General features: G+C 37.5%; 1 protein-coding gene across 9 annotated transcripts in view; it reads right to left on the reverse strand.

Moving 5' to 3' along the window:
- Positions 1-20,586, reverse strand: part of NEDD4 (NEDD4 E3 ubiquitin protein ligase) — a 135,606-nt gene extending 115,020 nt beyond the window's left edge. For 2 of the 9 annotated variants that reach the window (XM_074294588.1, XM_074294587.1), the window contains exons 1-2: positions 14,838-20,381; positions 13,600-13,673 (exon numbers count right to left, since the gene is read on the reverse strand). Coding sequence is in view for 4 of the 9 variants with exons in the window: in XM_074294580.1 (XP_074150681.1) it covers positions 13,600-13,673; positions 20,400-20,444 (119 nt within the window). In the remaining 5 variants the exon portion in view is untranslated. The other 7 variants (XM_074294590.1, XM_074294580.1, XM_074294594.1 and 4 more) reach the window with 7 other exon arrangements.
- Between the last annotated feature and the right edge of the window lie 3,223 nt (positions 20,587-23,809).

The raw sequence follows: 23,809 nt of genomic DNA on the forward strand, positions 1-23,809 counted from the left end.
GAATTATTTCTAATAGCTTTTTAGCAGTCTTTGGGATTCTCTAAGTATACCATCATGTCATCTGCAAAGAGTGATAATTTGATTTCCTCATTTCCTACTCTAATTCCTTGAATCTCTTTCTCGGCTCTTATTGCCAAGGCTAGCGTTTCTAGTAATGGTGATAGTGGGCAACTTTGTTTCACTCCTGATCTTACTGGGAAAGGTTCCAGTGTATTACCATTACATATGATGTTTACTGACAGTTTTAAATATATGTTCCTTATTATTTTAAGGAATAGTCCATTTATTCCTATACTCTCAAGTGTTTTTAGTAGGAATGGATGCTGGATTTTATCAACTGCTTTTTCTGCATCTATTGAGATGATCATATGGTTTTTGTTAATTTGGTTATTGATATGGTTGATTATGCTAATAGTTTTCCTAATTTTGAACCAGCCCTGTATTCCTGGTATAAATCCCACTTGGTCATAGTGTATTATCCTGGGGATGATTTTCTGTAGTCTTTTTGCTAATATTTTATTTAAGTTTTTAGCATCAATATTCCTTAGGGAGATTGGTCTACAATTTTCTTTCTCTGTTTTCAGCCTACCTGGTTTAGGTATCAATACCATGTCTGTGACATAAAAGGAATTTGGTAGAACTCCTTCAATCCCTATTTTTTCAAATAGTTTATATAGCATTGGAGTTAGTTGTTCTTTGAATGGTAGGATTCATATGTAAATCCATCTGGTCCTGGGGATTTTTTCTTAGGGAGTTGGTTAATAACTTGTTCTATTTCTTTTTCTGAAATGGGACTATTTAGATTATTTACTTCTTCCTCTGTTAATCTGGGCAAGCTATATTTTTGAAGGTATTCTTCCATTTCATTTAAGTTATCGTATTTATTGGCATAAAGTTGGGCAAAGTAACTCCTAACTCTTGTTCTAATTTCCTCTTCATTAGTGGTGAGTTCTCCCTTTTCATTTTTAAGACTATCAATTTGCTTTTCCTCATTCCTTTTTAAAATCAGATTTACTAAGGTATTTTGTTGGGTTTTTTTATTTTTTTAAATTAATTTTATAATTATAACATTTTTGACAGTACATATGCATAGATAATTTTTTTTCCCAACATTATTCCTCGTACTCCCTTCTGTTCCGAATTTTTCCCCTCCTTCCCTCCACCCCCTCCCCTAGATGGCATGCATTCCATTCCCATAAATATTAAATATCTTATAGTATATCCTAGGTACAATATATATGTGCAGAACCGAATTTTGTTGTTGTTGTTGTTGCAAAGGAAGAATTGTATTCGGAAGGTAAAAATAATGTGGGAAGAAAAACAAACCAAAAAAAATTGCTCACAGTTTACACTCATTTCCCAGTGTTCCTTTTCTGGGTGTAGCTGATTCTGTCCATCACTGATCAATTGGAATTGGATTAGTCCTTCTCTATGTTGAAGATATCCACTTCCCTCAGAATACATCCTCATACAGTATCATTGTTTGTAAAGGGCTAGAACTGAGCAATACACTTGGATAATGAAGCACGTGAGACTAATTGCCAATTGGACATTTCCCTATTTACTTGTGTGAAGGTTGACTCTCCCCACCGTCAGTGCACACTCGATGTGGTGTAACAAACAGGAATTGTACATACAAGTAGTGATATAACAAACAATGTAAATCAAGATGGTTTTGGAAAAGATTTCCAGAAGTCCTAGAAGGAGGGTATGTAAACATCAGTCACACATTAGGCAGGGGTGCTGTTGAAGGCCTGCCAACACTTTTACCTGTTCCTATCCAATGGAAAACTGATACACCAGTGTGGATAGAACAGGGGCCCTTAGGTAGAGATAAAATTCAGGCCTTACTAGACACAGTACAGGAACAACTTGACCAAGGACACTTACAATCTTCTCTAAGTCCTTGGAATTCCCCAGTATTTGTTGTAAAAAAGAAATCTGGAAAATGGAGGATGTTGACTGATTTAAGAAAGGTAAATGAACAGATAGAAACTATGGGAACTCTTCTACCTGGACTTCCATCTCCTACTCAATTGCCTAGAGAATGGCCTCTGTGGGTTATAGACATTAAGCATTGTTTCTATTCTATCCCTGTAGATAAGGAGGTATGAAAAGATTTGCCTTTTCAGTGCCCAGCGTTAACTTAGCTGAGCCTTATAAAAGATATGAATGGACAGTTTTGCCACAGGGAATGAAAAACAGCCCTACTATGTGTCAAATGTATGTTGCTGCTGCTCTTACTCATGTAAGAAAAGCATTTCCAAAAGTAATGTTATTACATTACTTGGATGATATATCGGGATGTGCACCTCAGGAACAAATGTTAGAATCATGTCTACAAAAAACCATAGAAACACTAAAGAATTATAAATTGCATATAGCTTCAGAAAAGATTCAAAGACATGCTTCTTTTCAATATTTAGGATATGAAGTATATCCTAAGGTGCTTACAGTATAAAAACTCTCCTTAAGAACAGAGAAGCTACACACCTTAAATGACTTCCAGAAATTGATAGGAGATATCCAATGGATGCGTCCTGTGCTAGGCAATTCAATTCAACCTGTCAATTGCAACCATTATATGACATTTTAAGGGGAGACAGTGCTTTAAATTCACTACACCAGCTTACAAAAGAAGTTCAAGAGGCTTTCAGACAAGTTGAACTGGCTTTATCCAATGTGGTTGAAAGAGTCATTCAAAAACCCTTGGAAATATCAGTTTTTGCTACACAAGAGGCACCCACACCAGTCCTTCATCAAGGAGACAGTGTGATAAAGTGGGTGAACCTCCCAGCACAACCAGAACAAAGCCTTATTCTTTACCCAGTGCTTGTGGCTAGAATTTTATTAAAGGCCATTAAACAAGCAGTACAATTATCTGGGATAAGATCTGACAAGATATACATCTTTTATACTAATGCACAAGTTAATGTATGCTGTGAAACTATCCCAGAGTGGCAAATTTTATTAGCCACGGCTCCAAATTTTACACACGGGTCTCCATTAAAGATAACGAGACTGTTATATAATTGGCGATGAATTCTTGAAGAAAAGGTTTTTAAAGTTCCTCTTAAAGGACCAACTATCTTTACAGATGCATCCAAACATAATATTTGCGCCGTATACTCTCGTGACTTAACTATAAAGAGAGTAATTAGAACTCCTTTTCAGTCCACTAAGCAGAATGAATTGTATGCAATCATTCTAGCTCTTGCTTATTATCTGGGAGACATAAATATAATATCTGATTCAGCCTATTCAGTAGGTGTGGTACAAAGAATTGCCACAGCCCAAATAAAATTTGTAGCCTCCAATATATATCAGTTCTTTAAGGAACTTCAAGATCAAGTGAGAAAGCACTAAGTCCTAAAATTTATATTTTGCATGTCCACTCCCATAATGGACTTCTAGGTCCTATTTCTGATGATAATTCAAAGGCAGATAGCCTTCTAACCATGTTGGCCAGTACTCCTTTATTTCAAGAAGCACAAGAATCTCATTCTAAATATCATCAGGCTGCCCGAGCTTTATGTTTACAATTTGGAATAACAAGAGAAGCTAGGACCATAGTAAAAGCCTGTCCAGCTTGCCTTCCTTTTCATGCTCCTACACTCCCCTCCAGGGAAGAAACCTCGTGGTTTGAGACCTAATGAAATTTGGCAAATGGATGTGACCCATTATAAATCTTTTGGTCTTCTATCTTTTATCCACGACATGCTAGATACCTTTTCAGGATTCACATTTGCAATGCCAGCAGCAAAAGAGACAGCCAAGTGGTGACTGAATTCCTTATACAAGCATTTGCAATTATGGGTACGCCACAAGCAATAAAAACAGACAATGGACCTGCATATAAGTCTAAACATTTTGCACATTTTTGTGCACAGTATAAGATTTTACATGCCACAGGTAACCCTAGAGAACTTCTAATTTTAGTTCTCTATACCATTAATTTTAGAATTTTTAACAAAGATGCACTGGCTCTGGCAGACAGGTTTTATAACCCACTGGAAGAGCTGTGTCCATCTAAGAGAGATGGAGCAGACCCTTGAAACAAAGGAGAGACCCAAGAAACATCAGGTGGTTCCCTTGCTGACTGTGCCCACCACTGAAAGAACCTGGCAGTTATGGCGTTTGACTCATGGACATCAAAAATTGTTGGACTTGAAAATCTTCAGGAATCACTAGATTCTCTGAGACATCATAAGACTATTATAGGACTAAATGTCCTCAGGAATCATTGGATTCTCTGAGGCATGATAAGACTTTTGCAGGTCTTCAAAACCTGCAGGGATCATTGGATTCCCTAACATATAAAAAGATTGATGCGGGACATCAAAAACTTGTGGGGATCATTGTATTACCTAATACGTGAAGCAATGGACAATAGATTGGTTTTGGACTATCTCTTGGTTGCTGAAGAAGGCGTATGTGTGACTGATGTTTACATACCCTCCTTCTAGGATTTCTGGAAATCTTTTACAAAACCGTGTTGATTTATATTGTATGTTATATCACTACTTGCATGTACAATTCCTGTTTCTTACACCACAACGAATGTGCACTGACGGTGGGGAGAGTCAACCTTCAAACAAGTTGATAGGGAACTGTCCAATTGGAAATTAGTCTCACGTGCTTCATTATCCAAGTGCATTGCTCAGTTCTAGCCCTTTACAATTGCTGAAGTGTATAATGATCTCCTATTTCGGCTCGTTTCACTCAGCATCAGTGGATGTAAGTCTCTCCAAGCCTCTCTGTACTCCTCCTGTTGGTCATTTCTTACAAAACCAGTAATATTCCATAATATTCATATACCATAATTTACCCAACCATTCTCCAATTGATGGGCATCCATTCATTTACCAGTTTCTAGCCACTACAAAACGGGCTGCCACAAACATTTTGGCACATACAGGTCCCTTTCTCTTCTTTAGTATTTCCTTGGGATATAAGCCCAGGAGTAGCACTGCTGGATCAAAAGATATGCCCAATTTGATAACTTTTTGGGCATAATTCCAGATTGATCTCCAGAATGGTTGGATTCTTTCACAACTCCACCAACAATGCATCAGTGTCCCAGTTTTCCCACAGCCCCTCCAACATTCATCATTATTTGTTCCTGTCATCTTAGTCAATCTGACAGGTGTGTAGTAGTATCTCAGAGTTGTCTTAATTTGCATTTCTCTGATCAATAGTGATTTGGAACACTCTTTCATATGAGTGGAAATAGTTTTAATTTCATCATCTGAAAAGTGCCTGTTCATATCTTTTGACCATTCATCAATTGGAGAATGGCTTGATTTCTTAGAAATTAAAGTCAATTCTCTGTATATTTTGGAGATGAGGCCTTTATCAGAACCTTTAACTGTAAAAGTGTTTTCCCAATTTGTTACTTCCCTTCTAATCTTGTTTGCATTAGTTTTGTTTGTGCAATAACTTTTTAATTTGGTGTAATCAAAATTTTCTATTTTGTGATCAATAATGATCTCTAGTTCTCCTTCGGACACAAATTCCTTCTTCCTCCACAAGTCTGAGAGGTAAACTAGCCTATGTTCCTCTAATTTATTTATGATTTCATTCTATATGCCTAAATCTTGGACCCATTTTGATCTTATCTTTGTATGTGGTGTTAAATGTGGGTCCATGCCTAGTTTCTGCCATACTAATTTCCAGTTTTCCCAGCAGTTTTTGTCAAATAATGAATTCTTATCCCAAAAATTGGGATCTTTAGGTTTGTCAAACACTAGATTGCTATTTTTATTCATTATCTTGCCCTGTGAACCTAACCTATTCCACTGATCAAATAGTTTATTTCTAAGCCAATGCAAAATGGTTTTGGTGACTGTTGCTTTATAATATAATTCTAGATCAGGTACAGCTAGAACACCTTCATTTAATTTTTTTTCATTACTTCCCTTGAAATTCTCGACCTTTTGTTGTTCCATATGAATTCTGTTGTTATTTTTTCTAGGTCATTAAAATAGTTTCTTGGGAGTCTGATGGGTATAGCACTAAATAAATAGATTAGTTTAAGGAGTATTGTCATCTTAATTATATTCGCTCGGCCTATTCAAGAGCACTGAATGTCTTTCCAATTATTTAAATCTGACTTTATTTTTGTGGCAAGTGTTTTGTAATTTTGCTCATATAATTCCTGACTCTCCTTTGGTAGATATATTCCCAAATATTTTATACTATCGACATATTTTGAATGAAATTTCTCTTTGTATCTCTTGCTGTTGGATTGTGTTGGTAATGTATAAAAATGCTGAGGATTTATGTGGATTTATTTTGTATCCTGAAACTTTGCTAAAGTTCTGAATTATTTCTAATAGCTTTTTAGCAGAGTCTTTGGGGTTCTCTAAGTATACCATCATGTCATCTGCAAAGAGTGATAATTTGATTTCCTCATTTCCTACTCTAATTCCTTGAATCTCTTTCTCGGCTCTTATTGCCGAGGCTAGCGTTTCTAGTACTATATTGAATAGTAATGGTGATAGTGGGCAACCTTGTTTCACTCCTGATCTTACAGAGAAAGGTTCCAGTTTATTTCTATTGCATATTATGCTTATTGACGGTCGTAAATATATGCTCCTTATTATTTTAAGGAATAGTCCCTTTATTCCTATACTCTCCTAGTAGGAATGGATTTTGGATTTTATCAAATGCTTCTTCTGCATCTATTGAGATGATTATGTGGTTTTTGTTAATTTGGTTATTGATATGGTTGATTATGCTAATAGTTTTCCTAATTTTGAACCAGCCCTGCATTCCTGGTATAAATCCCACTTGGTCATAGTGTATTATGCTGGGGATGATTTTCTGTAGTCTTTTTGCTAATATTTTATTTAAGATTTTAGCATCAATATTCATTAGGGAGATTGGTCTATAATTTTTTTTCTCTGTTTGCAGCCTACGTGGTTTAGGTATCAGTACCATGTCTGTGTCATAAAAGGAATTTGGTAGGACTCCTTTAATCCCTATTTTTTCAAATAGTTTATATAGCATTGGAGTTAGTTGTTCTTTGAATGTTTGGTAGAATTCACATGTAAATCTGGTCCTGGGGATTTTTTCTTAGGGAGTTGGTGGATAGCTTGTTCTATTTCTTTTTCTGAAATGGGACTATTTAGACTACTTACTTCTTCCTCTGTTAATCTGGGCAAGCTATATTTTTGAAGGTATTCTTCCATTTCATTTATGTTATCGAATTTATGGGCATAAAGTTGGGCAAAGTATTGTTCTAATTTCCTCTTCATTAGTGGTGAGTTCTCCCTTTTCATTTTCAAGACTAACAATTTGCTTTTCCTTTTTCCTTTTTTTAATCAGATTTACTAAGGGTTTCTCTATTTTGTTGGTTTTTTCATAGAAACAACTCTTAGTTTTATTATTTCAATAGTTTTTTTACTTTCAATTTTATTAATCTCACCTTTTATTTTTAGAATTTCAAGTTTTGTGTTTGTCTGAGGGTTTTTAATTTGTTCCTTTTCTTGCATTTTTAGTTGTAAGCCCAATTCGTTGACCTTCTCTTTCTCTATTTTATGCAAGTAAGCCTCTAGAGATATACAATTTCCCCTTATTACTGCTTTGGCTGTATCCCACACATTTTGGTATGATGTCTCATTGTCTTTTCTTGGGTGAAGTTATTAATTCTGTCTATGATTTGCTGTTTCAGCCAATCATTCTTTAATATGAGATTATTTAGTTTCCAATTATTTTTTGGTCTCTTTTCCCCTGGCTTTTTATTAAATGTAATTTTCATTGTATTGTGGTCTGAAAAGGATGCATTTACTATTTCTGCCTTACTGCATTTGAATTTTGAGGTTTTTATGTCCTAGTATATGGTCAATTTTTGTATAGGTTCCATGAACTGCTGAGAAGAAAGTGTACTCCTTTCTGTCTCCATTTAGCTTTCGCCAAAGATCTACCATATCAAACTTTTCTAGTATTCTATTTATGTCTTTCTTATTTATTTTGCGGTTTGATTTATCTACTTCTGAGAGTGCAAGGTTGAGATTTCCCACTATTATGGTTTTGCTGTTTATTTCTCCTTGCAGCTCTCTTAATTTCTCTTTTAAGAATTTAGATGCTCAGCAGACACCAAAACCATTTGGTATTGGCTAAGAAATAGACCGGTAGATCAGTGGAACAGATTAGATACAAAGGACAAAAAAGGGTACATCTATAGCAATCTAATCTTTGACAAACCCAAAGATACCAACATTAGGGATAAAAATTCATTATTTGGAAAAAACTGTTGGGAAAACTGGAAATTAGTATGGCAGAAATTAAATATGGATCCACACTTAACACCATATACCAAGATAAGATCAAAATGGGTCCATGATTTAGGCATAAAAAATGAGATCATAAATAGATTAGAGAAACAGAAAATAGTCTACCTCTCAGACCTGTGGAGGAGGAAGGAATTTATGACCAGAGGAGAACTAGAGATCATTATTGATCACAAAATAGAAGATTTTGATTACATCAAACTAAAAAGTTTCTGTACAAACAATACTAATGCAAACAAGATTAGAAGGGAAGTAACAAATTGGGAAAATATTTTTAAAGTTAAAGGTTCTGACAAAGGTCTCATTTCCAAAATATATAGAGAACTGACCCTAAATTATAAGAAATCAAACTATTCTCCAATTGATAAATGGTCAAAGGATATGAACAGACAATTCTCAGATGATGAAATTGAAACTATATCCACTCATATGAAAGAGTATTCCAAATCACTACTTATCAGAGAAATGCAAATTAAGACAACTCTGAGATACCACTACACACCTGTCAGATTGGCTAAGATGACAGGAAGAAATAATGATGAATGTTGGAGGGGCTGTGGGAAAACTGGGACACTGATGCATTGTTGGTGGAGTTGTGAAAGAATCCAGCCATTCTGAAGAGCAATTTGGAACTATGACCAAAAAGTTATCAAACTGTGCATACCCTTTGACCCAGCATTGCTGCTATTGGGCTTATATCCCAAAGAAATACTAAAGAGCAGAAAGGGACCTGTATGTGCCAAAATGTTTGTGGCAGCTCTTTTTGTAGTAGCTAGAAGCTGGAAGATGAATGGATGTCCATCAATTGGAGAATGGTTGGGTAGATTATGGTATATGAAGGTTATGGAATATTATTGCTCTGTAAGAAATGACCAGCAGGAGGAATACAGAGAGGCTTGGAGAGACTTACATCAACTGATGCTGAGTGAAATGAATAGAACCAGAAGATCACTGTACACTTCAACAGTGTATGAAGAGGTATTCTGATGGAAGTGGATAGATCCAACTCACTTCCAGTTGATCAATGATGGACAGAAATAACTACATCCAGAGAAGGAACACTGGGAAGTGAATGTAAATTGTTAGCACTACTGTCTATCTACTCAGGTTACTTATACCTTCGGAATCTAATACTTAATATGCAACAAGAAAATTGTATTTACATACATATATTGTATCTAGGTTATATTGTAACACATGTAAAATGTATGGGATTGCCTGTCATCAGGGGGAGGGAGTGGAGGGAGGGGGGATAATTTGGAAACATGAATACAAGGGATAATTAAAAATTAAAAAATTACTCATGCATATATAATGTGGAAAAAAATTCTAAATTAAAAAAAATAATCACTCTGAAAAAAAAAGAATTTAGATGCTGCACCACTTGGTGTGTATATGTTTAATATTGATACTGCTTCATTATCTATGCTACCCTTTAGCAAGATATAATGCCCTTCCTTATCTCTTAATTAGATCAATTTTTTTTTTTGCTTGATCTGAGATGAGGATGGCTACCCCTGCTTTTTTGGCTTCACCTGAAGCATAGTAGATTCTGTTCCACCCTTTTACTTTTAGTTTGAATGTATCACCCTGTTTCAGGTGTGTTTCCTGTAAATAATATATTGTAGGATTCTGGCTTTTAATCCAGTCTGCTAATTGCTTCCTCTTTATGGGGGAGTTTACCCCATTCACATTTATGGTTAGAATGACTAATTCTATATTGCTTGCCATCCTGTTAACCCCTGCTTATGCTTTTCTCCTTTCCTTCCCTCTTACCCCCCTCCCCAGTATTAAACTTGTGAGCACCACTTGCTTTTCACAGCCCTCTCTTTTTAGTATTGCTCCCCCACCTTAAAGTTCCTTCCCCTATTTTACCCTTTTTCCTCACAATTTCTGTATTCCCTTCCCCTTAGCTTACTCCTTCTCACCCACTTTTCAATGAAGTGGAAGAAGTTTCACCATAAATCGAATATGTCAATTGATACACACTGTTCGTCCCCCTCCTTTCTTTCTCTCAGATATAATAGGTTACCTTTGCCTCTTCATGAGATGTAGTACCACCACTTTACCCTTTTTTATGATATAATTTCCTTTCCACATCTGATTTCTAGGGCAAATTATACATGTGTTCTTTACATATCTTTATGGCAGAAATATAGTTCTCAAGATTTCTTTTTACCTTTTTAGAAATCTCTTGAGTTCTGCATTTGAAGATCAAACATTTTGTGTAGATCTGGTTTTTTCATCGAGAATAGATGGAATTCATTTATTTCGTTAAATGTCCATCTTCTTCCCTGGAAAAGGATGCTCATTTTTGCTGGGTAAGGTATTCTTGGCTGCATATCAAGTTCCTTAACCTTTTGGAATATCATATTCCAGGCCCTTCGTTCCTTTAATGTGGACACTGCTAGATCCTGGGTTATCCTTATTGTGGCTCCTCCATATCTGAATTGCTTTTTTCTAGCAGCTTTCAATATTTTTTTTCCTTTGTCTGATGGTTCTTGAACTTGGCCACTATATTTCTTGGCGTTTTGATTTTAGGGTTCCTTTCAGTAGGTGATTGATGAATTTTTTCAATGTCTATTTTACCCTCTGTTTCTAAAACATCTGGGCAGTTCTCTTTGATAATTTCCTGGAAATAGTGTCCAGGCTCTTTTTTTCCTCACATTTTTCAGGGAGTCCAATTATTCTCAAATTGTCTCTCCTGGATCTGTTTTCTAGGTCTGTTGTCTTTCCAGTAAGGTACTTGACATTCTTATCAATTGTTTCATTTTCTGGTTTTGCTTGACTACTTCTTGGTTTCTCCTTGGGTCATTCATTTCTACTTATTCAAGTCTAATTTTCAATGATGTATTTTCTTGACTCACTTGAGTTTTTAAGTGAGTTTTTTTCTTCTGTGGAATTTTTTTTCCCATTTCATCTATTTTATTTTTTAGATAGCTGTCTTATTTTTCCAACTCACTAATTTTATTTCTCAGTGATTTGTTTTCTTTATCCACTCTGTCTTTAAATGTGTGGGATAACTTCTCCAGACTCTCTTGCCAAGCTTCCCTTTCCTTTTCCCATTTCTCTTCTAGCTCTCTTGTGAGAGCCTTTTTGATTTCCTCTATGAGAGTTTTGTGTATTGAGGAGCAGCTCATATCCCCCTTAGGGGATTCCTCTGGAGACAACCTGCTTTTAGTCTCTTCAGGGTTTGAAGTCTGCTCTATATCCATACAGAAGCTGTCAATGGTTAGAGCCCTTTTAAACTTTTTTGTTCATTGTGTTAGAGCAGGAAGCGAAGAAAACAAATTGCCAAGAGAAACAATTGGTCTGTTTCTGGGGGAGATGGGGCTGGATGGTGTTATTGGGCTTCCTCCAGAGACTGCAGGAGACAGCAGCGAGGCCCTAGCAGGACAGCGATGGCTGTGCTGCATCTGGGCTCTGAGGCTCTGAGAATGTGCTGAGTCACTCCAGGTGGTGGTGGTGGGGGGGGTGGCCGGGTGCTGAAATTTTCGGTGTTTTATTCTTTACTTCCAGTATTTACACCTTCTCTGCTGCTCCTGGCTTGCTGCCAAGACGAATTATCCACACTAGTGTAAAGGTCATTTTGCAGAAACCGCAGAGATCAAGCCTCTCCCTCTCCATTCGGCTGCCTGCCTCGCTTTCACTGCTTGCCCTCAGCCTGTCTGTTCATCCCCTCCCCCAGCAAACACAGACCTTTTCTGGCGAATTTCAAGGATGTCTTCTGTTGGTGATTATTTGTGGGGTTTGTTTTTTTTGTGTTGTTTTTTTTTTTTCCGGTCAAGCATTAATTCTGTGGCTTGTCATGAAGTAAATTCTGAGAGAAAACGCAGAGCTCAAGCAGCTGTTTGCCTCCTCTTTACCATCTTTGCTTATTATAATTGAGAGTGGAGTAGTCCCTCCAAACTGTTGTCAGTACAACCTCTGGGATACTTTTACAATTCCTCCAGGGCTTGGAGGACCAGTGTGGTGACATTGTTAGATGGGACCTTGCTTTCCAGTAATTAGGGTAAAGCCACAGTGCTTGGCTAGCCCCTAGGAATGGGAAAAGCCTGGCTTGGCTGATGGGCAAAAAGCACTTATATAGTTAGTACAAAGCAATTTTCCTTAATACATGTTGAGGATCAGTGACCATGCCGAAGTGTTATCATCTTTGCCACAGCTCAGATACTCTCAGCGCTATTTTTCTTTATGATCAGCTATTTTATACTGAATGAACCACTTTGAATTGCAAAGATTTGGCCCTATTGATCATAAACTGATTATTTAGTCTGGGGCTTCTTTTTTTCACTTTTAGCAATCTTTCCATATCAACCACATAAGTGATCTCTCTCCCTACTCAAATTTCCCTAGAGCACTTTGCCTAAATCTTTTTCTAATTCCAACCATAGTCCACATGGAATCAAATTTATTTATTTTATTTTTTATATGTATAAATATATATATATATGTTATATATGTATATAAAACAAATATCTGATAAGGGATGATATAGATATAGGAAACATGAATATGATTTTATATATATATATATATACATACATATATATATGATATACATAAAGATGTCATATGAGGTGTGGGTATTATATACTTATATCCATTTTATCTATACCGCTATCATTATATATCATGACTATATCTCATATCTATATCATTCCTTCTGTTAGACCATTAGATCCTTGAGGGCAAGAACTGTTTTTCATCTTTCATTTCCCAGTTGCTAACACAGTGAATTGTAAAGTGTTAGGAATAAATATTCACTACTTCAAAGAGTTATTTTCATCAGCATGGATATTATCTTTATTAAAACAAATAGCAACCCTTCTATAAATTGGTAGATGGTCTTCAAGACTTGTTATAATTAAAAAAAAAAAAATCTCACTCTAAGGTTGATCTACAGATAAACTCTAAATTTACCTAGGTTTGTCTTTAGACAAAAGACATACAGATCTCACTTGACTCAAATATTTTCCAGCCTTTCTAAACTCAAAGCCTTTTCACCTAGATAGGCTCTGCTGGCAAAAATGAGCCAACAATGGCTCAAGTGAAAATGGTAAATTAAAATTCCCATCTACTATATAGATGTTGCTCTGAATTAGCTTGTATCATGCCTTTAAGAAACCAAAGTTACTTTTCTGCCACAAAGATCTTAGAATAGAAGGGAAGGTCTTTAATAAATAGTGAAATTACTGAATTCTAACTAGAATCAATATTTTGTAATCTCATAATTAAAAGGAATTTACAAAAAATTAATACATATAAAACTTTGAAAAATATCACAAATATTTCTATAACTTACCCAGCTCCCAAGAGATCCTTCTTCACCAGGCCTATTCCAGCTATAACTTTCACTCTCACAATTCGTGAATTTTCCTTAGGTAAAGATAAAATTTAATTTTTCTATATTTTGTATATGGATTTAAAAAAATTAAATAGTATACTTGTCAAATATATATAATAACTGAATTAAATTTAAATCATTCAGAAGTTTTGTAGATTTATTTTGACTGAAAAGAGGTTAATGGCTTAATAATTTTGTAACTGTTATAATTTTTCAAATTTTCACCTCAGCAAATCAAATGAAAATATTACTGTCTACAAACTTTACAGGTTTCCTATAGTAATATACTAATTATAATCTATATCTTATTCATAAAGAGAGGCAATATAAAGAGAGATAGAAAACCAGGCTCAAAATCAGAAAGATCTGGCTTCAAGTCCCACCATGGACATAAAGGCTGGGTAAACATGGGCAAGCAAGTCATTTACTCTTGTCTTCTAGAAAATAAGCTAAAAATTGTAGAGAAGGTCCTGAGCTACACTTGGACTTTCCCTTCAGTCTGTTCCTTACAAGTAATGAAATTAGTTTCAATTCTTCTTCTAAAAGCAACCACAACAAAAACAATCAAAAGATCATCGAATAGAATTGGACAACTAGTAAGGAAATCTCCAAATTATATAAAGAACAACTGTTATCAGGTTAGAATCTCAAACTGAATAGATCTCTATAGTAAAAAACCAAAATTGTCAATTATGTTAGTATTATTTACCAGAGAGGTCAAAATTTCACCTTTTTTCTCTCCTAATATTTCCCTCAACAAGCAAGCTCCACTAATATCAGACCCAAATCTTACTTCCTTAATTTCCCTTTTTTTTCCCTTTCTCTTCTCAATCCAGACAGAATTCTAATCATCATCAAACTTAAGTTTAAATGACAGTTTTTAATATGACTAATTATTTGTGAGATGGTTATAAAAACAGGAGAAAAAACACCAATTTGAAAAGGCATCATAACAGCATAAATCAGTTTTTAGCGAGCAAATGTTTTAGTTTGGCATCTAGAATATGTCTAAGTTCCAAGTTATATCAATTAATTGCAAACCTAATGTAACTATTGCCTTTGTTATTTCAAAACCAAAGTTCTCTGTCTTTGGCAGATGGTTAAATCATTTTCAAGACTATTATTGTTTTAGGGGTTTTTTTTGTTTGCTTGTTTCTGGGGAAGAGTGGTGCCCAGTACAATTTAGCATTCATTACCTCTTTTCAGCTGCTTCCTCAGCTCCTTCTTCCACCTCACCCCTTCTTCAACACCTGTTTTCTTCCCACCTTTAATGGGCTATAGTGACTTAAATGCAAAGATTTCTGGTAACTGCTATAGACACGACAAGGGAACAAAGTCACCTATAAATCTTTTAGGAATGTTTCTTGGTACTCTTCCCTTAGGATTAAAAAATAACAACAAAACATCTAAAACTGTACAGCTTTGACACTAGCTTATATACTAGAATAATTTTTCTGTTCTATACCGATCCATATTTTATGAATGAAAATTAGAAATTAAAGAGAGGCAGATAAAGTTAGCTAATAATAATGTTAGTTATATAACATACAAAATCAAGTTATGAAATTTAGTTTAAAAGAGCCTGAATCAGGGTGATGGCATTATGAGAAGGAAGAAGGAATATTTGAGAAAGTGAGGAATCAAGGATGATGTGTAGGGTTCAAGGTTGGGGGACTGGAAGGATCGGGGTGAGGGGAAAGATAATGAGGTCAGTTTTGGATATGATGAGGTTAAGTGCCTATGGGAACCTGTCTCAGATGTCTGAAAGGAAAATGGAAATATGAGATTGAAATAAAGGTTGTATAGGCAGATTTGAGAATAATCAGCATGAAGATGACAATTAAAGCCAAGGTTTCACCGGACTCACACACTTACATACCCACACACACAATGATTAAGAACTCCTGGTACAGATATTTTAATATTTCTTGGCTAATACCACAGCACACAGATTATCTATTATCCCTTGCTGTACATTTCTTTGATGATTTTTATATGCCTTCTGGCATATATGTTGGTATATGTTGCAATTTACTCACATAAGACACTGGTCTCTCTTTTTTGCCCTTTGGGTCATGCCTGATTTTATTTCTTTAGAGATTGTGCTATCCCATAATTCATAACCTTATATCATCATTAGGAAATTACTGGTATTAAAAAGATGGGTTTACATGTCAAGGAACAATCTGGAATTGTTAAAAGTCCTATTCAATTTCTCAAATGCAATTCAGCCCATTTACTGCCTTCTACTCAATTCTGGATCCAGCTTATTGGTCATTTACAATGCCTTTTCAAAAGTTACTGAGAGTTAGACATCAAGTATGAAACACAAATTAGTTTATATCTTAAACACGTCATTTTTCCTCAACAAAAAGCTAGATTGATCTCTTGAGTGTGTATCTCATTGCAGGGGCTTTATAATGTTCCAGCATTTCAAAAATGTCATCTTGAAATAGGACTAAGAGGAGAACTTCAGCACGATCAAGGAATTTCTTTTTTATATTTACTCTAAGTATGGGATGTTTGCCTTAACACCAGCATATTGAGAAGTCATATGTCTATCTGCATATTGAAACCAAGAAAATCACTGAACAAAACCTATGGGAAGGCATCCTGCCACCCAGACACAGTGGATAGAGAGCTGGCCTCAGAGGAATCAAGAAGACCTAACTGGGTTCATGTTCTACCTCTGACACATACTTGGCATATCGTTGGACAAATTACTTACACTCTTAGTTCCATAGTTCCAACTCTCTAAGTCCACATATGTCAGAAAAGGTGCCTGCAAGGGTGGAAGTTTGCCTTATGTAGCATCTTTGGTCCTGAGGTACTAGAACTTGACTGTGATGGTCAACAGTAATAACTAATAATATCTAGCATTTCCATAACATTTTAAGGTTTTTAAAGTACTTTAGAGATATTACATCATTTTATCCTCACAATTCCATGAAATATTAATAAAGTAATTAAACATATGTACTCTGGCTACACTATAATCTTTGTCTATTTTCAGTTTTACCCAGTTTTAACTGGTTCCAGGAACTTCCCTCCTCTGAACTATTTCCTTTTTCAGCCATGTGGTTTTCCTCTATGGAAACATGACTGTCCATCATTTCTCACAAGTTGATATTACATATGAATTTCTTTATAAAACTTCATCTTTGCTTCTTGGCTTCACTTTCTTCTGGAATAGGCCCCAGCAAGGCCTTTGTTACTACCTGCATGGGCAGCTAATTACAGGGGCAGAAATATAAGATGAAGTTGTCCACTCAGCCAGGTGCAAGAAACTTGGATGGAGCTAAATGTTTCAAAACCTGGAGCCCCAGTGGCCTTTGTTTTAAAGCCTCAACTAATGGTTGAAGAGTTACCTCCCTTGGGAGGAAATATTATGTCTATATAAATTTCTTCTGCCATATAAGCATATTTTACTAAATTAATATATACAATTTTTCTATTAGGCAATTTACTTGATCTACTAGTTTGGTTATATAAATTGTTATAATTCTAACTTGTGAAGAAACCAAGAAATTTTTTTCCCATCAACTTCTTCCCAATGTAATCTGCTGTTTCTCAGCACATACATATTTTTTTGTTTTCCCTACAAAAGTGTGACATACATGAGTAGCCAATACTGCTCTCAAAAGCACTTCTCAAACTATGAATAGTTATGACCATTGTGAAGGTATATAGTCAGAACTATTTGATAGAATCTCCTAGCAACAGTATTTCAATTAATCTAATTATGTTACTATACCTAGGTATTCCATGCAAATAATTTGTATTACTTTAGATTTCCCAATTCTAGGAAAACGTCTAAATCTCAGCTACTCCTTTATATTTTATTTACTAAAAAGTTCTGCAAACTATAATTTAGCTCAAATACTTTTATGAAAAGTCTAAATAATCCAGAAGACTAACCCAAAACAATGACCAGGGAAAAGTGGTATTTCTTAAAGAAGAGACAGACACAAGGAAATTTATAAACCATATCCCACATTTCAAAATGTTCAGTCCACCACTTACGAAGATAAAAATCTATTTTAAAAAACACATTTCTTTGTTACAGTGTCTGTACTTTTCAGGTTGCCTATTTTTACCTAGAAAAAAAGAACTTCCCTCCCTAAAGAGGCTCTAATTATCTTCCTTGATATTTTCCCCCTTCTTCCATTCTATTACTTCATTAACCTCTGTAGTTTTGAGAAATATATTAAAAATATTTTAAATTCATGGAGCAGTCTGCTCAAGAACTTTTTAAAACTGTTTTATTCCTCCTTCCCTATTATTTATTTCTAGATTATTCTAACTCCAAATAATCCTATTTTCCTGGGTACAAAAATTTAGTAAAAAAAAAATAGACTAGAATTAATAAAGTTTATCCAATTTCCAGTTAAGAAATTAAGTGAATCATCTCTTTTATACTAAATAGCACTTACCATACATACAGGTACACATATTCATACTACCTTTTAGTAAGGGATACAAGAATAAGTGAATATATTCCATCAGAAATTATTTTCTATAAGCTTTTATATGATCAGATGAAATTTTGTTTTTCAGTGGTGTTGACTTTTTTTGTGATTTCCATAGACCATAGCAAATAGATCCTTCTCCCATCTACTATTTCCTGAAGTCTGTCCACGCTGAAGGTTTGTTGCTTCCATGATACCATTGATCCATTTTTCTCTGCCATTCTCTTCTTTTGCTTTCCATCATTCTCCACAAATAATTGTTCTTTAATCAAATTATACTTATAGGAAATTAAAGGTGTCTTCTTTATTATCAGGCCATGCCAAAATAATATTACTAGTATAGGGGCAAGATTTCTGATTTTATTGGTCTAGGGACCTGCTAAAGTAGATGTGCACTTTTTTTCCAATTTATAGTCTTAGAGAGTTGCTTTCAGGTACTTTAAATATAAATGTTTTGCTAAAATGGTTCCTGGTTCTGAGACTTAACTTTGTTACAAAGCCAGCATGCTCCATAGGAAAAAATAAGAGAGACCTAACAAGAAAGAAAGCTGAGATGAAAAGGAATGTCTCTTTTTACAAAATATGTCTTCCAGTAAAATTACTGAAAAAAAATCAAATCTAAATTAATTAGTGTAATAATCTTCTTTAAAATATAATATTCTCTGGGAGCAGGTTTCTTGGGATGGGGCTTTTGGAGGCAGCCTTTGTTTCAGTTCAGTAATTACCCCAAATGCAGCCAGAGATCAAAGTCCAGATCCTTTATTGTTTCCTTCAAAGTCTTGTCTCTTTTCCTGGGCCCGGTTAGCTTTCTTAGAGGCCTGTCTCTCTCCTTGGTTTGGAAAGTTCCTGCTGCTAGTCCTTTGCCTCTGCCAGCTTCAGCCTCCAGCCAGCACACAGGTGGAAGGTGGAATGAATCTGTCTCCTCCTCTGAGAGTGGGCTTCTCCTTCCTGGCCCTGAGACCTCCTCTTTATGCCCCACACTGAGTACACACCAATCATTATATCACTAGGAAACCACTATTTGTTGTAGGATTAAATCAATGCTAAACTAGATTTAACCATTGTCTCCTCAGTTCCACTTAGTACCTTGTTTCCAGTTCTGGCCCCTAACATCTCCTTGTAGGGTCAGATCAATCATACTGAGGAACACTAAATTAAATAACTATTGTCTCTATCAATTCCACTGACTTAGCGTCTTATAAGAATCCTAACAAACTGGTCCCAATATATGTTGTAGCTGTTGGCAAAGACAAATAATGATTAATTCTGGGCTAAATCTGAATCTAACACATAGTTAGTTAAGGTGTATGCATAGCCTGTCAGTCTTGGAAGTTGTGCATTTACATTTCCGAGGTTATGACCTCAGAAGTCACAGTTCTTCAAGTACAATCTGACCACTTTTTCCTACGGGCTCTGGAAGGAGAGTTAAACCTGACTAGCCTTTGACAATGTAACAGCAGTGAGAGTACATAACCTCAGGGCTCCCTTCATACAGAACTGACAAACATCATGTACTTATCAAACATTGCTAGAGGACAAAAAGATGCACTTACACTATACCAACAATCGCAATAAAGGGTCTCATTTCAGTAAATGTAATTTCATGAAGTTTCACTGAGTTTTGGCCTAAAAAAAGCACCAAAACAATTTCCCACATTTACACTGGTTACTAAGCCATCTATATGACCAGGTAGTCACTATCCCCCCGAAAATCCAAACAAGGGGAAAATAAAGGCTTCAGATAAAGAAAACAAAGAGCGAAGCGTCTCAATATCCTCGAGCTCGAGAGCTTCGCTCAGCTTTAAAGTCCTACCCGTGAGGCCTGAGTGCCGAGCCCACACAGGTGCTGTCCGGCGGGCCTCAGTCACAGGCGGGGTGCACCAGGTGAGGCGCCAAGCATCTTGAACTTCCCAGCTCACCTCCCTGCCTCGGCACGCCGGGGAGCTTCCCAAGCCCGGGACCGGAGGGGGAGGGGAAGAGGAGCAGAGGAAGGAACGCCCACGCACGAGGCATCCCGCACTCGCCGGACCCCGACACCCGCTCTCCGGCCCGGGGCCCCTGTTTCGAGGCTAAAGGAGGGCTGTAGGAGAGTGGGGTGCAGTTAGGGTGGCCAGGGCGCTGTTTCCCGCTACCCACTTTTGCTCTGAAGAACCCGCCTTCCGCGGGCCCCGCCCCCTCCCCAACGCTGGAGAGCAGGCGAGCCCGGAGGGCCGCGCGGTGAGGGACCCACGCGCCGGGGCCTCGACCTCCTTCCGGAGCAGGAAGGCTGAGACCAGGGGAGCACCTTACTTCGTCCTCCGGAAGTCCGAACACTTCCACCGCAGAAGTTGCCATGTCCAGCCGAGCTTCTGGACTCGTTCAGACTCCCCGATAGGGAAGCGCAGCGGCAGGGAGGAAGAGCGAGAGAAAGGGGCGGAGAAGCCTCAGCAGCGCCACCTGCCGGAGGGGAGAAGCAGAGGCAGCAGGGGCTTCTTCTCGTGCTCTGCTCCCTGTGCGCGCTCGGGCTGGACTGGAGCCGCGCAGGCGCCCGTGGCGGGGCAGCCTCAGAGCCAGAAGAAACCGCTAGGAGGATGGACTGAGAAGGTTTAAGAGGAAGGCAGTGAGGTCCCGGCGGAACCCAGCCGCAGACTTGCAGCGGAAAAGTCTGCGGAAGGGCCGGGCGAGGCGGGGCTGGGAATCCCTCCGACCTCCGCCCCCTAGACCGGGACAAGTGAAGGACTGATGGCTGGGGCTGCGGTCCCCGGGGCGGCTGGGCCGGGCTGGCTGGGTTCGGCGTCGCGCTCATGTTCCGGGCCGGCTGGCTTGGGGTAGTGGCGGCGGGAAGGGAGAGTCCCATGCGTCAGCCCGGCTCTGCAAAGCCGCACGCCCTCTGTGCTTTTTGATCCGGCCCGAGCCTCCGGACTCAATTCCGAGCTCAGGGTTCTAACCCCTCCCTTTCGGGAGGAATGCCTGCTGCGTTTTGTTAGCTCGGTCTGGTTTTAGCTTCTTCCTCCCTCTGCCTACTGAGAATCCGCCTGACCGACCGCCGAGGGGGGCTTTAAACCCGGGTCTCCCAGCTCCCGAGGCCCCCTCCGCAAATAACGGAAGTGTTGCCTCCCTGAATCACTGGAATCCCTGTGCTTCTGGTGGTGTGTGAAGAGATGCTGTTAAAGGCTCCCAGCCCTGTTCTTTGGAGGGAGAAAGTCGTGCCTTGTTCTTGTTACAGGGTTTCAAATTTTCCGTGCTGGTCATTCTAAAACAAAACGTTGGCCTGTGGAAGACCAGCACTAGCTGCCCCCCGCTTATGCATGAGGATCATAACTATTCCCCACCGTGCAGTTACCCAGATGGGTAAGAATAAATTTAGCTCAGTTCGTATCACGTCTGGACAACTTAATCAATGAATTTTAAAATGATAGTTCTTTTGTTGCAATTTAAAACTTAATAAATGGAAGAAAACCACATAAAAAGTTAAAAAAAAAAGTCATCTATCACTGCCTTGTCCTTTTAGGCAGTCTTTCTCCTTCCTCATCCCTCCTCCTTTTCTGAAACAGTGATCAGTTAAATTCTGCTCTTGTTTCTAGTGTGCAAATGGACTCCACTATGGTCCCATTCACTAACGTAACTTTTCAAGACTAAAATGCCCTGACACCACCTTTCCCCCCCACATGAATTGCTTCCCCTATTGGAATGTAAGGGGTGTTTGTTTGTTTGTTTGTTTTTAAGATGAAAACACTGTGTTGAGATCCACTTTAGTCCTCTTTCTGGTTGTAGATGGCTCTCTATCATATTGGAATTGGTCTGAGTCACTTCACCGTGGAAAAACTAGGTGGCGCAGTGGATAGAGCAGCAGCCCTGAAGTCAGGAGGACCTGAGTTCAAATCTGGACACTTAACATTTCCTAGCTGTGTGACCCTGGACAAGTCACTTAACTCCAGTCTCAGGGAAAAAAAAAAGCAGAATGGATCAATTCACAACTCTACCAACAATGTATCAGTATCCCAGTTTTCCCACATCTCCAATATTTTTCATTATCTTTTCCTATCATTTTAGACAATCTGAGAAGTATGAAATGCTAACTTAGAGTTGTCTTAATTTGCATTTCTCTAATCAATAGTGGTTTGGAGCATTTTTTCATATGATTAGAGATGGCTTTAATTTTTTCATCTGAAATTTGTCCGTTCATATCCTTTGACCATTTACCAATTAGGAAATGGCTTATATTCTTATAAAGGTGATTGAGTTAGTTCTCTATATATTTCAAAAATAAGGCCTTTATCAGAAATTCTGGAAATAAATTTTCTCCCAGTTTTCTGCTTCCTTTCTAAACTTGGCTGCATCAATTTTGTCTCTACAAAAAACTTTTTAATTTAATATAATCAAAATTATCCATTTTACATTTTATAATGTTCTCTAATTCCTCTAGTTTAAATTCCTTCAAGAGGTTTATGTTCCAAAAGAGGGGAAAAGCACATAAAAGAGGGCTGAAAGGTACTGGGGTAATACTTAATGAGGGGGAAGTGTCAAAATCTATACAGGCAAAAGAATTCTTCCAGGAAAGGGACAGGCTTGGGCCTTTCTTCCAAATAGAGGGAATGGGAGAGAGAACATCAAGGTGGCAAGGTCACAGATGCTGAGAAAGTTTCTTTGATGTTTTTTATTTATATGCACTTAGCACAGAGCTTGGTACCACAATAGTATGTATCTAATAAACGCTTTTTGATCTGTTTAGTAGTCAAGTTAACTTTTTAAAAGTTAGCAAATTCTATAGGCTTATAGTGATGATGGTCATATCACCCATCCCACCATTCCTGCTTCCTTCTGATCTAAAACCAGTGAGTCCACCTTTGGAGTATGTCCAGTTAGGGTAATTATTTTGGGGCCAGCATTTTGGAATAGCCTTCCTGGGCCAGGCAGGCCAGAATGACCAAAGGGAACAGTAGGCTAGCAAAGAGGCAGGGCCTGGGAATGAGTGCTCTTGACCAGGACACCCACACATAACATAACAATATGGAGCATGTGCTTGAGAGCCCAGCTTCTTAAACAGTGGTTCTTCACCCCAAGTGGTGTCTCATAACTGAATTGGGGATCATGAAATTATGATTTACTATCTGTAAATATCTGATTTTTATACTTCTTTTATATACTAATATACCTGGGATCATGTAAAATTTCTTGAGTGAAAAAAGTTTTCTAGAGTGTGATAATTTAACTTTTGAGTTGGTTTAAATGCCCTCTGGTCTAGCCAGGGGTTCTTAACCCAGTGTCCACATACTCTTATAGATTTCAGTAGGTTTTTGTAAACTTGGATGGGGAAAATGTTTATATCTTTATTTTGATTAACCTCTGGTTTCCTTTCTGTCCTTTGTATTTAATTTTATGCATTTAAAATTTTTGGGAAGGGGCTCATTAGTTTCATCAGACTGCTGAAGTGGTATATAATAATAGCAACAAAAAGGTTTGAGAGCCAGCCCCTACTTTCAGTGGAAAGCTAGGTCCTGAGAATAAGCTTTCTCCATCTTTCCTTGTGGCCGAGAGGACCCTGAAGAACTGGGTGGTGGTTTTTAAGTGCTATACCCCATCTGCTGAGGCTGGGGTTTTTTCCTTCCTCATCTGTATCCCAACAAAGGATCCTCTTTAAGGGGCTTTACTGGAAGGCTTCTTTCTCCCTTAGGCTTCTATATATTTAAATATACTCTATACTTCAAGCTCACTGTCTG

Source organism: Sminthopsis crassicaudata, chromosome 2 (assembly GCF_048593235.1).
Source record: "Sminthopsis crassicaudata isolate SCR6 chromosome 2, ASM4859323v1, whole genome shotgun sequence".
NCBI lineage: Eukaryota > Metazoa > Chordata > Mammalia > Dasyuromorphia > Dasyuridae > Sminthopsis > Sminthopsis crassicaudata.